Source organism: Podarcis bocagei (genome assembly GCF_964188305.1).
Source record: "Podarcis bocagei genome assembly, chromosome: 15".
NCBI classification, from domain to species: domain Eukaryota; kingdom Metazoa; phylum Chordata; class Lepidosauria; order Squamata; family Lacertidae; genus Podarcis; species Podarcis bocagei.
In genome coordinates this window covers 30,683,779-30,698,585 of record NC_138141.1, presented here as the reverse complement: position 1 = coordinate 30,698,585, position 14,807 = coordinate 30,683,779, and the positions used below count along the sequence as shown (strand labels likewise).

Sequence of the window (14,807 nt, the reverse complement as noted above, 5' to 3'; positions counted from 1 at the left end):
TCTTCAGCTTCTGACACCTTCACTTCCCAGTCTTCTCCCTCTGACCACTCATCGTTGTCTCACCACCACTCCCCTGACTCTTCCCTTGGGGGTTCCCCAGCTGCTTTCTCCCACTACTCCTCTGTTTCCAACCAGTCCATGACAGTGGGGCTCTTGAGAAGCCAGAGCTGTGTGTATTTACCCATTTATTTGCATCACCCCAGTTCTCCATTAAGCTTCCGTTCAGAGCAAAGCAACGTACAACAAAAGATCAAAAACGACAGAGGCTCAGGCAGAATACAACACATTCTGAGTGGAGATAGAGAGACTCAGTTGGATTAGATCAGCTAAAGCTCTTTTGAGAGGGGGAAAGATCACTTTGGGGGGCTTTCTTGACCTCCGGAAGCAAAGGCATTGAGTGAATGTTTGCTGGAAGTAGGTTTCACAAATAGTGGGGCCAACACCAAGCAGGCCCCATCTGGAATGATGAACTACTACACCCTGCAAGGGCCAAGAGGACTGCCCCCTCCAATCTTGAATCCAGCTCTGCTAGCAGGACATTCTCTAGAAATGCACCACCCTCCAACTCACTCTGTGGGGTTTCTGGGAGGGAGAAGCCTTGCCCGCAGTTAACCAGCATTACTTTTGTGTTGCCAGGGCAAAGACGGGCTGGTTCAGACCAGGGGCTGATTGTTCCTCCCCCTCTCCTCCATTTTCCCTGCAGCTCCTGGGGTACTGGATGGTGTCGGAGCGGGAATGGGAGCGTGCCCGGGCTTTGCAGCTTGGGGTGCACTTGCTTCGGGCCCATTGCCAGAAGACCAGCGCTTCCGTGAGTAAGGCCATACTCAGATGGATCAATGGTCTCACCTGATATAAGGCAGCTTCTGATGTTCCTACTTAACAGTCCTTGATTCCAAACCATGAGGACTAGAATCTTATTTTGGGGAAGGGCCATAGCTGAGTGGTGGAAGATTTGCCTTGCATGCACAAGGTCCCAGGTTCAATCCCTGGCGTCTCCAGGTAAGGCAGGAAACATCTCCAGCCTGAAACTCTGGGCAGACACTGCTGCCAGTCAATGGAGACAGCATTGAGCAAGATCAGTCAATGGTTTGACTCAGCATAAGGCAGCTTCCTGTGTTCCTAATAAGCTTTAAAAAAATTACGTCCAAAGGCTGCTTCTTCTTAAAAGCCTGGCCTGGGTTCCTAGTTAATTCAGAATATTGAGGACCAGAATCTTGCTTTATTCCTAGGGGCAGAGTCTTAGCTGCCAGTCAGTGTGGACAATGCAGACAAATGGAGTAAACTGGTATATGGCAGCTGGCAGAATCCGAGACCAGGGAAAAGAGACGGCGGAAGAAGATTGGAAGAAATTTAAGAACTATCTTAAGAAATATTGTAAAATTCATGAGTCTTAGAATGATGTGGTTTTAAAAATCAAATGGAGTACAGCTGTAAAGACAAAGTTAAAAGAAAAGAAAGGATGACAATTAGATAAAATTAAGGGTGAGGATTTGCTGAACCAAATTTGAAAATGGGAATGCAGAAAGGGGAGGTATGAGGAGGTCGGTGAAATAAGTTTTAAGAAAATAAGGTTAGGAAATTATACTTGTACTTTTTATTTTTGTTTGTGTTTGTGTGTATTGTTATGTCTGTTATAATTTGTAAAATCTTAATAAATATTTATAAAAAATTTTTTAAAAATGAACTGGTATATGGCAGCTTCCTTCCCCCCTCTTTTTGCACAGCCACGGATCCCCCCGGAGCAATTCAGCTGCCTGGCTGGGGTGCTGGGGCCTTTCACCTGTGACGTGCTGGGCAGCATCCGGCAGGGTGCCGTCGACTGCATCAGGGTCTTGCTAAGCACCCAAGGTGAGCTTGTCTAGCCCCTTTCGCAATGTAGGTCTTCCTTACTTGGGAGGAGCTCCCATCTCCATCCTCATCTGGAGAGCTGCTGCCAGTTGGTGCAGGCAATATTGGGCTACAGGGACCAGTGTGCTAATTCACTATTTATTTAATCGATCAATTAATTAACATACCACCTTTATCTTCCAAAGATCTCAAGGTGGCATACATGGTTCTCCTCATCATCATTTCACCCTCACAACAACCCTGTGAGGTAGGCTAGGCTAAGAGTTGGTGACTGGCCCCCAAGGCCACACCCAAGAGAGCTTCACGACTGAGCGAGGATGCTGTTGTGCCCAGATCCCATTTGCGGGCTTCCCATTAGGGAACCTAGTTGATCACTGTGAGAACAGGATGCCGGATGGTACAGGAGGCATAGAATTATAGTGTTGGAAGGGGTTCTCCAAAGATCATCAACTTCCTGCAAGGTGGGAATCACAGCTCAAGAATCCCCTGACAGAGGACCACCCAACCTCTGCTTCAAAACCTCCAAGGAAGGAGAGTCCATCAGCTTCCGAGGGCGTCCATCCCATGGTCAAGCAGCTCTTGTCATCAAAGAGTTCTTTCTGATGTTGAGTCAGAATCTCCCTTCTTGGGTATCTCCTGCAGGCACCCAAAGGCCAAGGGGCCGCTTGGTGGCCTGGCAGCTCCACTGCATCCAACGCAAGCTCCGGAGCGAGAGCAGCCCCTGGGAGGTGCGCACTGCCTCTCTCCAGCTGGCAAAGGTAGGGAGGGGACCTCAGGAGGCAGGTGCTTGGGAGAAGGTTTCGACCCGGAGAATAGCACCCCTAGGCAGGATTCATCCTCCTGGGGCAGCGGATCATGTGGCAAGGGACACGTGCCTTGGCCCTGGGTGATGCCTGTGACAGCTAAGGGTTGCCACCTTTTAGGCAAGGTGCAACAGGTGCAGCAAAGAGGTTCGGTAATGAGAAAAGCACCCACCTTTCCCATGTCTACCCGTTGTGGTTCCCTTAAAGCAATGGGGAAAGCCAGATAGGTGGCAATCCTTTTGAAGAGCTGGGTCGACCCACCAACATCCTGGTGTGATAAGCACTGGGAGCTGGGACTGGGATCAAGAGTCCCAAATCCAAGCCCTAACCCTTAACCACAAGGCCTAGGGGAGGTCTCTTTACCTTCCTGCAAGCTCCAAGTATCAGGCAAAATGTGCATACCAAAAAGGAAACTATCTGCACTAACAAGCTGGCAGATTTTTCTTTATTGCATGTACAGTGGTACCTCGGGTTACATACGCTTCAGGTTACAGACGCTTCAGTTTACAGACTCCACTAACCCAGAAATATTACCTTGGGTTAAGAACTTTGCTTCAGGATGAGAACAGAAATTGTGCTCCGGCGGCGCGGTGGCAGCAGGAGGCCCCATTAGCTAAAGTGGTGCTTTAGGTTAAGAACAGTTTCAGGTTAAGAGCGGACCTCTGGAACGAATTAAGTACTTAACCTGAGGTACCACTGTATATCCCACCTTTTTCTCCAAGGAGCTCAAAGTGGCATCCATGTTTCGCCCCCTCCTCATTTAATCCCCACAATAACCCTGTGAGGAAGGTTAGGCTGAGAGGCAGGGACTGACCCCCCCCCCCTGATGTGAACTCTGTGGCCAAATGGGGGATTTGAACCCTAGTCTTCCAGGTCCTAGTCTGACACTCTAACCACTACAGCACACTGGATATCCCTGAGAATGAAAAAGGAAAATCGCAAATTGCTGCAAACTTGGAGAAGTCCATTTAAGATTAGGGGGGGGGGGGAATGAGAAACAGAGAGAAGGGCAATGGGCAGATTGATCCATCTCTCCCCATGCTCTGGCTTCATCTTCTGCCAGGCAACCATCCCAGTGAAACCCAGAGAAGGGCAGGTAGGCAGGCAAGACTCTGGCAGGGGGCTTTTGGGAGTTGGGGGGGTGGAGAGATCCTTTTTTAACCTTGCTCTCACCTCCATGTAGGATCCCAAGAGATCCACTTGCAGGCACCCTGCTTGGTAAATATAGTAACAAAACTATTTCAACCCTGTCATACACCTATCCCTGCCTCCCACCCTCCAAAATACCCCAGAACCTCCATGACCCTAAGTTAGGTCACAGCACCTGCCCAAGGATGGGAGAGGGTGTGGAGATGGCAACCAAAGGTGGGGCACATCTAATCACTTTATCCCCACTACCTTCCTGCCCTGGCTCAGGTTGTCAGCCGCGCTCTGCCCCCGCAAGAGATCCTGGCCTTCCTGCGCACCTTGCTGGAGCAGCTGAGAGCTGTGAGCCCCACCTGCGACCAGGCCGTCCTCCTGTGGTTTGAGGTGGTCGTGAAGGAGCAGAGGGCAGCCTTGAAGGACAAGGTAAGGGCCGGGTGAGGGAGGGACTTGACCAGTGGTTCCCAAAGTGGGAGATAGCGCCCCCTGGGGGGGCAGTGGAATTACCTAGGGAGGCGCTAAGAGGCAAGTGGGTGGCAGGGGGCTGCGAGAGGTGTAAACAGCTATCAGGCTATCGCTGGGTCGTTCATCAGTTTTGTTGAATTAATTCAACAAAACAGTTTGAAATGGATTTTGAATAAATGTGCAATTAATACCGTTTTGGATTTCTTTGTGTTATTATCTTCCACAGTGGGTGGTGCAAAATGATTTCCGTAGGGTAGGATAGTAGGGTGCTGGGGTACTGAGTTTATAGAATCAACCAAAAAAGTTTGGGAAACGCTGGGTTAGACCTAAAGGGCTTTCAGATTTTGTTGCACGAAAATGTATAAAATAAATGTATAAAATAAAGCCTGTATTTGGTCCTGCACTTCCTAGAATCCTACAATTGTAGAGTTGGAAGGGACCCTGAGGGTCATCTAGTCCAACCCCCTGCAATGCAGGAATCACAGCGAAAGAATCCTGACAGATGGCCATCCAACCTCTGTTTTAAAAGTTCCAGTGAAGGAGAATCCACCACTTTCTAGGGGCGTCTGTATCACTTCATTATCATTTTTCTCCCTATGACAGCTGTTGAGGCCAGTTTGAGAGCTGGATTACCAAAGAGGTGAATGAGGCCCCACTTTAGGAGAGGGCTCTTGTGATTAGTTCCAGCTTCTGGGCTTCCCAGAAGCCCAGTGAGAAAAGGATGCTGGGTCTAGCAGACCCTTCTGGTGTTCTTGTGAGATAATCAGCCTCATATAACCAACATACCAAAGTCTAATTAACACATGAAGGGGTTAATGTCATAGAATAAGCTGTCCTGCCAGGCTTATCTGTGTCCATTTACTTTACATTGGGAGGAAATCGGTAAGCTAGCCTATTGTTGCACCTTCAGTCTACCTGAGAAGCTCAGTCTGCGAAGAGGTTTTGAGCTGGTTGCTCCAGCTCAAACTGCATGGCTCTCAGCAGCCATTTTTGAGCTCCTATACCGATAATTTAGGAACTTCCACCGCTTTGGAAGTAAACAAAGTTTTACTGCCTGTGCAACCTGCCTGACTGATGTATGGGAAAGCACATGAACCTGACCTTTGGCGAGTTTGTAAATAAACCATTTTTAACTTACTAAATGTGTGATCTTTTCCTATGCTGGGGAAGAGGGGACTATTTTGGAACTCACTTGGAAATACGTATTTTTAAAGATCTAACAGCCTATATTTCCATGCTTTGCTTTGCTGCATGTTTTGTGATTTTAGATCAGGCAGAGGCAACGTCCGGCCCTCTAGATGTTTGGGACTACAATTCCCATCATCCTTAGCTAACAGGACCAGTGCTCAGGGATGATGGGATTTGTAGTCCCAAACATCTGGAGGGCTGGACTTTGCCTATGCCTGTTTTAGATCTTTTCTGGGGTTCTCTCACCAAAGAGTGCTTGCCGCAAACCTGGATTTGGCATCCAGGGAATCCTCCTTTCTATATATCTATTCCTGCTCCCACCTGAACCAACATTTATTATGATGCTGGACATAGGAAGGCTTCTCTTATGCTCTTAGAAATGGCACCCGAAATATATGAGGGTTACAGAGATTCTCCCCCCGCAACCTTGTCCTTTCTAGATCCCCGACCTAGTGGCTGTCATTTGCTCCTATGTGCAGCAATCAGAGGATGCAACTCAGCGCCATTGCCTGGCCCAGGCCGTCTGTGTGCTGACAGAGCGCCACTGCAGGGCGGTCTGTGCCACCCTCCTTCAGCAGGCCCTCCTCCCAGACAGGTGAGTGCAAGACTCCCAGGGCTCAGAAGCAGGCATCGGGAGTTTGCTCTGCTCTTTGAACTGGAACCCAAGCCCCCCATGCCACCCCCACCCAAGAAAAGCCCTCCTCCTAAAACAACAGGGGGCGATGGACTTCTGGTTAGAAGATGGCGCCTGAAGCAAGTCTCCTGTGAGCCTCAGCAGAGTGAGTAAAGGTAAAGGGACCCCTGACCATTAGGTCCAGTCGTGGCCGACTTGGGGGTTGCGGCACTCATCTCGCTTTATTGGCCGAGGGAGCCAGACAGCTTCCGGGTCATGTGGCCAGCATGACTAAGCCGCTTCTGGCGAACCAGAGCAGTGCACGGAAACGCCGTTTACCTTCCCGCCAGAGCAGTACCTATTTATCTACTTGCACTTTGATGTGCTTTCAAACTGCTAGGTTGGCAGGAGCAGGAACCGAGCAACGGGAGCTCACCCCATTGCAGGAATTCGAACCGCCGACCTTCTGATCGGCAAGTCCTAGGCTCTGTGGTTTAACCCACAGCGCCACAGCTTTTAAAAATAATAAGGGGAAAAGACACACTCCCGGAAAACAAGCTCATATCTCAGCCAGATAAGGATTCCGGGAGTCACTGGACGGCACTTTAAACATCCTCCCTTCCTTTGAGGCTCTTCTAAAGCCCCTTTGAAATCCCGCTGAAGCCATCCAAAACTCCTTGAGGTTACCTAAAACTATCTGAGGCTAATTACAACGCTCCGAGTTTCTTTCAAACAAAGCCCTCAAATATACGGATGGGACAAAGTACCCCAAATCTAGTTCAGGGATGGTACTCACAACAGGGGGCACCTCTACACAGTATTTTGTGGGCATCTGTACTGGAAACCCAACCCTTGGCGCCGTTGCTGCAGAGCAGCTCTCTTTCTCCGAGTCTGCTGACCATCTGTGCCATTCCCCAGGGCAAGGATGGAGCTCTTGGTGGCTGTAGCAACGTACAAGGATAACAGCGAACCTGTCCTTAGGCATCTGCTCAACGTGGTGAGAGGGGAAGGAAGGGGCACCCCCAGCTACGTCATGGTGAGGGCTCTGCTAAGCATAATTGTTGAATGTGCATTGAAATGGAAATTCTTTTTTTTTTATTTTAAAAAGTTTTTATTGTTAAAATAATTCAGCATTAATACACACATATTACAAACATACAAACATACATTTCATACAATCCTTAAAAATGTTCAAACATACCTACACTCAATCCCACAGATAATTCCTTTTCCCATCACCATCCACCACCCCTCACCCCACCTTTGTGTTAGACTTCCAATCTACTCTATTGCAATTTCTTTCCACTTCTATTGCTTTCTTTCACACACCTTTAACCTAATTTCATGCTTCTTTTTCTATTACACATTGTTATCCATCTTATTTAGTATTCCAGTATTTAAAATGGAACTTTCTTATTCTAATAGGAGTTCTGATTTTTCAATATGGTTTTGCAAATATCCTTTAAAATGGAAATTCTAATGGGCCTGTATTGAATACAGGCAACTCTCTGTGGGCTCAGGGGTTGGGCTCCGGGTCATGGCATGAAATTGCGTCAATCATCAATCCACCCATTGACGTTGGAGAGAGATTGAGTTGAGAAATGATACCAAGGGTACATATTGATATAGGAATGTACTAGATAAAATGTAGAGAAATATACAATAATAAGAGTACATTCATTTGTGGAAAAGGAATATATAACAGGATAGACAGGAAGTCCAAAGTGTTGGTACATATATGATTTTGGAATAGTTTTTTGTCCTTGTTTCTTTTCTTTAGGTACATAAACTTTGTATATAAACTTTGTATACATGCTGAAAATTATATTATAATAAGCCTTGTGATGTAATATGATAATGTTTACCGATGTAACATAAGAACGTTAATAAATAAATAAAACTCAAAAAAGAAGGAAAAAAGAAAGAAAGAAATTGTGTGAAATCAGAAATAAAAAAACAAAGTTTTATTTAAAAAGTTTTTGCATTACTTAAATAAATAAATAACCCTGTTCCAGGCTCTTGTGTCCCTCCAGGAGGGAGTCCTGGCTCTGGAGGACTGCACCAGCCAGCTCCCGTTGCTCTCAAAGCTGTGCCACGCTCTCTTGTGCCAACTCAGCAGCACGGACCTGAAATCAGAGACGCCCGACCCTTCTTCTCTGAAAAGGATGGCATGCAGCAGAATGGTGCCGCTGGAGCCCCGCAGGTAATGCCCATCTTCCGTCAGTCCCAGGTGGCGTCTCTTTCCGCTGCCCTTCCCCACAGGTGCACTCTTTGCGGGACTTCCTGTGTATTTCCCCCAGAAGCTGCTGTAAGTTAAGAATGCTGCAGCGCAATTGCTGACAGGAACAGAGCCTTGCTGAAATGCAACACCTCTGCTCAAAGAGCTGCACTGGTTGCCAGTCTGCCGCTGGGCCAAGTTCAAGGTGTTCCTAGAAGCATAGAAAGCCCTTAACCACTTGGGAGCAGTTTACCTGCAACGTCGCCTTACCCCACTTCTGCCCAATCAAACGCTTCAGTCTGCGGAACTGGCACTGCAACGGGTGCCACATAACCCGTCTTCTGTGTTTGTAAGAACTCCGTCTTTTAGTGTGGCAGCACTTACACTTTGGAACTCCCTGCCTCTTGACACCAGGCAGGTGCCTTCTTCAGGGTAATCTTTTCAAACCACTCTTGTTCAGACAAGCCTAACTAGACGTTCAGAAAGTCAATGCGAGTTTTATTCTCTTTTTAGTCCGTTTTAACTTTTCAAAACGGGACGTGGGTGGCGCTGTGGGTAAAACCTCAGCGCCTAGGACTTGCCGATCGCATGGTCGGCGGTTCGAATCCCCGCGGCGGGGTGCGCTCCCGTCGCTCGGTCCCAGCGCCTGCTAACCTAGCAGTTCGAAAGCACCCTCGGGTGCAAGTAGATAAATAGGGACCGCTTACTAGCGGGAAGGTAAACGGTGCTTCCGTTTGCTGCGCTGGCTCGCCAGATGCAGCTTGTCACGCTGGCCACGTGACCCGGAAGTGTCTGCGGACAGCGCTGGCTCCCGGCCTCTAGAGTGAGATGAGCGCACAACCCTAGAGTCTGTCAAGACTGGCCCGTATGGGCAGGGGTACCTTTACCTTTACCTAACTTTTCAAAAGCGTTAAATAGTTCTTGTGAGTTCTTCTTAATGATAATTTTGTTGTTTTATCTTTTTTGCAAAACGCTTTGAGGTTTCTTTTTTTTTTCTTTTTAACAATCAAGCGGCATGTAAATTTTATGAAATTAAATAAAGAAATAAGGGGGGCAGGGGCTCTGCCTGGCTCCAAACTGACTGGGGAAAGGAGTCTTTGGTTTTGTCTCCCAGGCAGGCTGTGCTGGTGCTGCAGGCTGTCCTCAGCAGAGCTCTCCCGGAATCGGCTGGGGAGATGGATGTCTCAGGAGACACCTGGAGCTTCCTGATGCAGCCGGGCAGTTACCTGAAGGGTGTCGCCCTCTTAGCCAGGTGATTCTTGTGCTCAGGTCCTACCTGTGGGTTCCAATAGGCCTCTGGCTGACTACGAGGTCAGGGGTGCAACTTGAATAAAATATATATTTTATTTTAGAATTTTTTTAGCATACAATATTATTTGCATTCATCCATAACAAATTACATATCTTTACAGGGGTTCTTCCGACCCCCAGACTTCCCCCCACTCCTCTCCCCGGTTTCCAGTATTTAGCTCTTCTCTTTTCTGCGACTAAATACTTTTATCCAATCTATTAAGTCTCCTTTTTCAATACTTCTTTATCAAATACCCTGGGCATATAACATTCTTGCTGCTGTTGTCGAATACATAAATAGGATCTTTTTCTCCTTCAGAATCTCTTCTCCTATTATGCCTAATAGGTTTTTTAACAAAGGTTTTTTTTAAAAAAAATTAGCTCATTGTAAATCATTTCCCAGAAGGCTTTTACTGACTTATAGGTCCACCTCACTCTCCACCTCATTTCCAGCATAAATTTGACATTTTTAATACATTTTTACAAGTCTTGTAGGAGTTAGGTACCATTGGTACATCATTTTCATATAGTTGTCTTTTAACGAACAGCAAGCGGTAAATAGTAAATCCACTTTCCATAACTTTTCCCATGAATCAAACTGTATATTATGACCCACATCTTTTGCCCAATGTATCATTACTGATTTTACTTCTGTCTTTTGTCTCCCATTCCAGCAACATTTTGTATACTTTTGACAGAACCTTTGCATTATTTTCCAACAGATCTTTATGTAATCTTGATAATTCATTACTAAATCCCACTCCTTTATCCATTTTAAAAATATCAGTTAGCTGGTGGTTTTGGAGCCAATCAGTAAGTAAATGTCTTATATTCTCATATTTCTTCAATTTCAACTGATTTCCCTCCTCCACCAACAACTCTCTATATGTTATCCATTATTTTTCCATATTTAATTTCTTTCACTGAGGATGCTTCTAGTGGTGATATCCACCATCCACCACAGGGTCTTATTTTCTAATAGATTCCTATACTTTTCCCATATAGAATATAATGATTTTCTAACAATATGAATAATGAAACCCTTATGTTCCTTCATTTTCCCATGCCACAAATATGCATGCCACCCAAATCTGTTATCATAACCTTCCAGATCTAAGATACCTGGGTTCTTTAAACTCATCCATTCTTTAAGCCAACAGATACAGGACGCTTCATAATATAATTTTAAGTCTTCTAGGGCAAATCTACCTCTTTTGTTTGCCTCTGTTAACAATTTATATTTAATCCTAGGTTTCTTTCCCTGCCAGACAAACTTAAATATATCTCTTTGCCATTGTTTGAAGTGTCCTGTTCCGTTAATTATCGGTATCAACTTGATTACAATATTGGGGGGGGGCAGGTAAGCCCCGCCCTGCATAATCAATCACATGACATGTCATTTATGCCGCTGGGCTTTGTTGAAAATGGCTTCTCCATGCAAACCAGGAAGTGACCTCTCCAGACAACGGAACAACTCTTCTTATCACTGTGATCTCCTGGGTGACACGGACACCGTTAGACAGTTGAATATTCATGCATACTCTGTCCATTTCCTGCCTTCCCTACAGTGCTCCACACAGCCCCAGGAGCTGGCAACCCACGTTACGCCACTGGGCCATTGTCCTGATCCAGCAGGCTCTTCTATGTTCTGATCGTTCCTTTTCTCCCCCTGCCCCTCAGGTCCATGGCGTGCTCACAGAATCCCCTCATCGATGACCTCCTGCGTCACCTCCTGCCCCATCTCAGTTCCTCCAGAACAGCCTACAGAGACCTCAGCCTGGTCTTCTGCATGGAGGTATTGTATTTACTGCTATTGTATAAGCATCTCCCTAAGGACTTTCCACGTTTTCATGTTGTGGGTGTTGGGAAGATTAGTGCAGGAGTTTACTGATGGTTCCTTTGCTTGGCTCAGATCCCAGGCCACTCTTTGCTTCACACGCCAGAGATGCTCAACCTCCTTCTGCAAGAGATGCTGGCCAGGTCCCAGGATGGCAGCACCACCCTGCGAGCCCTGGCGCTCCGAGGCCTGGGGAACGTAGCAACAGAAGCCCCCCATGAGGTAGTTCAAGGGGTTCCAAACGGGACCTTGGCAGGTGATGAAGAGCAGGGCTGTGTGTGTATGTGAGAGAGAGAGAGAGAGATAGAGAGAGAGAGAGAAATCCAAAACTTTAGCTGCGCAGCAGCTCAAATCAGCTTATCATAGCTCAGGAAGCAATTGATGTCTTGCAAGGAACTCTAGATTTTTTAAGGTGGGTGGGAAATGAACCCTGGTCTCTCTCAGGTCCTAGTCCAACACTCTAACCGCTACACCACACTGCTGTGGGTGTGACCAGTGTGACTGACGGAAAGAGGAGGCAATGGAGAGGGGGAAAGGAAAAGAAGTGAGAAGTGCAGCTGGGTGGGAGCTCTGCATATTGTCCTGAAGCCCCCTGGCAAATGGTTTGCTGCCAGCCACTAGATCAGGCCCCTCTATCCAATCCGGGGGAGACTCTGTAGGCGTAGGGGAATCCCAGCCACTGAGGGCTGTGGGATTTTCTCCGTAGGCGAAGAAGCACCAGGAGTCTTTGCTGGTGACTCTGCTCCAGGCTGCAGCCAACGACACCAGCCCCGAAGTGGCCTGTGAGAGCCTGTGTGCCCTGGGCAAGCTGTGGGGATGTATTGGGAGACGGCACAGAGTTCGTGCTCTCCAGGCCATAGCCGGCCAGACCCGTGGGCTCCTCTGGCACGTGAGTTGGCCCTTTCTTCCTGATCAAAGTCAAAGCAAAGGCTCTCCTAGCCCAGAGTCCTGTTTCTGACCTTCTGGAAACCCAGGAAGGGGAGGGTCCATTTTCCTTGCCGAGTGCTTCCCAGCGACTGGTAATTCTGAGACTGTCCCTGGAAAATTGGGACACTTGGAGAGTATGGGTGCTTCCCTGTGTCCCGCTGGGTCCTAGCAAGTGGTGACCTTTCCCTCTTTCATCAGATCTTCTCATTCCCCACTCCTATCCCTTCCTGCTGTAGGTGGATGATTCCCTCCGCGAAGCAGCCTTTGAGCTCTTGGGCCAGCTGGCCAGGGCAACTCAGCCGGAGGAGGCCAAGTCCTTTGCCAAAGAGGTGGGGAGGTCTTTGACTGCCCTCCTGCTGCACTTCAGGGAGCCCAGCCCTACTGTGGCCAAGGTACGGCATCATACCCACATCCCTCTCCTTGAGTCTCCTGCTCCCAGACACTCTACCTGTGCACCATGAAACCAGTCAGCTGTCAAGAGACCAGGGGTCAACATAACAACATCAGTAGATCCCTGCTGGGTCAGACCAATGCCGCATCTTGTCCAGCATCCTATTCTCATAGTGGCTGACCAGATGCAAGCAATTCTCCCCTTCTGCCATTTCCAGAAACTGGTATTCAGAAGCGTCACTGCCTCTGAGAAATGACAGGCGAGCTGCTATTGTTTTTTATGTTGTTTTAAATTACATTTACGACCCTGTTCCAACTAAACATTAGGGAGGACTTCCAGACATTTAAGAGCCGTTCGGCAGTGGTTATTTAGCTGCGATTCCTGCATTGTGGGATGTTGGGGCTAGATGGCCTTTGGGGGTCCCTTCCAACTTTACAGTTCTATGAAATTGTAATTCTGCACCCAATCAGCTAGAATTACCAAGTCCTCCCCACCCCTCCTTCCCCAGTCTATGCCAGGTGGGGCTGGACAGAGTGTGACCCTCCCCGTCTCTTCCACCAGGCCTGTTCCATTGCCTTCACATCATGTGCCCCCTTCGTGGGCCTGCAAGATCTCACAGGGGACATGGAGGCTGGGCAGCTGCTGGCGGATGTCTCTGGTGCACGTCACATCCACCTGATGGGCAAAGTGTGCCGACAGCTGGTGAGTGAGCCTATAAGCTGGGACTGGGCGCCACCTCTTGCCACCATTGCCAGGAAACCTTCTCTCAGCTGCCTCCTGGCAACCAGGAATGCCTTTCTCTCTGGGGCCTTCCTCTCGTGCTGGTCTTCCTCTCCTGCTCTTCTCTCTGTTCACCCTAAACCATGAGAACCAGAAACTTAGAGCGCCTTTGGGATGCTGTCCCCAGGGAGACCCAACTGGGCACCCTTGACCCTAATATTTAGGTGCCAGGTGAAAACATTTTTTCATTTATTTAATCTTGTTGCTTTCCTACAAGCATTAGAGCAGGCACCCCCAAACTCTGCCCTTTAGATGTTTTGGGACTACAATTCCCATCATCCCTGACCACTGGTCCTGTTAGATAGGGATGATGGGAGTTGTAGTCCCAAAACATCTGGAGGGCCAAGTTTGGGGGTGCCTGTGTTAGAGCAAAGGCAGAGTGAAACTAGAACCCTTTCCAAAGCAGAAAGAGAGAGAAAGAGAGAGAGGGAGAGAGAGGGAGGGAGAGGGATAGGGAGGTCACACTCTTTTAACTGGAAGGAAAGTGCCACCAGTCCCTGCTATTTTCTACCTTAGGTGCCTCCAAACTTGCTGCTTCTTTTGCTTCAAGAGAATTAAGGGTGCATCTAGGCCATCTCTGTTTTGGGGTAGGATTCAGTCACATCCCGGCAAATTCATGCTTCCGCCATCGCAGCCAATTTGCAGCCCTGTCACACTTCTCCATCAGTTCAGACCTTTTTTGTGATAAGGAGAGTTATGGGGAAATGCACCTGCAGAAGTCTAACCTTCCAAGAAACAAATGGGGGCAGATATTCCTGATTGCTGCATTGCAAGGGTCTGTTAGCCGGGATCCCTTCACTGCAGGGGGTTGGACTCTTAACCCTTGGGGTCCCTGCCAATTCTACAATTCCATGACCTTGGAAAGTGGTGGACTCTCCTTCATTGGAGGTTTCCAAACAAGAGTTTGGATGGCCCATCTGCCAGGGATTCTTGAGCTTTGATTCCTGCATTGCAGGGGGTTGGAATAGATGGCCCTTAGGATACCTTCCAACTCTACAGTTCTGTTATTCTTTGACAATGGACCTGCTGGGCAGTGACCTGATGTGGCCTCCCTCCGATTCCTCCTAGGCTAAGACGAATCCAGCGCTCTTGGGGGCCATCCTGGCTGATGTGCCCCAGTACCTGTGCTGTACCTGGGAAGGAGTTCAGATCGCAGCCTGCAAGCTGGCCGGTGTGTGTCTGCACGTGAGGAAGGAGACCACCAATGGCCCCCTCTCTCTTTGGAGGAGAGGCTAGAGGCAGTGGGGGCGGGGTGGGTTATCCTGTCCCCACCCCTAGCACCAGGGATGGCAGGAGGAGGTCCA

The 14,807-nt window shown here is 48.2% G+C and overlaps 1 protein-coding gene across 1 annotated transcript in view; it reads left to right on the top strand.

Annotated features, from left to right (window-relative positions):
• MROH2A (maestro heat like repeat family member 2A) overlaps positions 1-14,807 on the top strand; it is a 44,499-nt gene that overhangs the window by 28,304 nt on the left and 1,388 nt on the right. The window contains exons 28-41 of the mRNA XM_081172838.1: positions 704-808; positions 1,725-1,848; positions 2,491-2,606; positions 4,068-4,220; positions 5,888-6,042; positions 6,979-7,096; positions 8,076-8,263; positions 9,393-9,530; positions 11,249-11,363; positions 11,481-11,627; positions 12,112-12,294; positions 12,569-12,724; positions 13,285-13,425; positions 14,572-14,674. Of these exons, the coding sequence (XP_081028964.1) occupies positions 704-808; positions 1,725-1,848; positions 2,491-2,606; positions 4,068-4,220; positions 5,888-6,042; positions 6,979-7,096; positions 8,076-8,263; positions 9,393-9,530; positions 11,249-11,363; positions 11,481-11,627; positions 12,112-12,294; positions 12,569-12,724; positions 13,285-13,425; positions 14,572-14,674 (1,942 nt within the window). The remainder of the gene's footprint in view (positions 1-703; positions 809-1,724; positions 1,849-2,490; positions 2,607-4,067; positions 4,221-5,887; positions 6,043-6,978; positions 7,097-8,075; positions 8,264-9,392; positions 9,531-11,248; positions 11,364-11,480; positions 11,628-12,111; positions 12,295-12,568; positions 12,725-13,284; positions 13,426-14,571; positions 14,675-14,807) is intronic.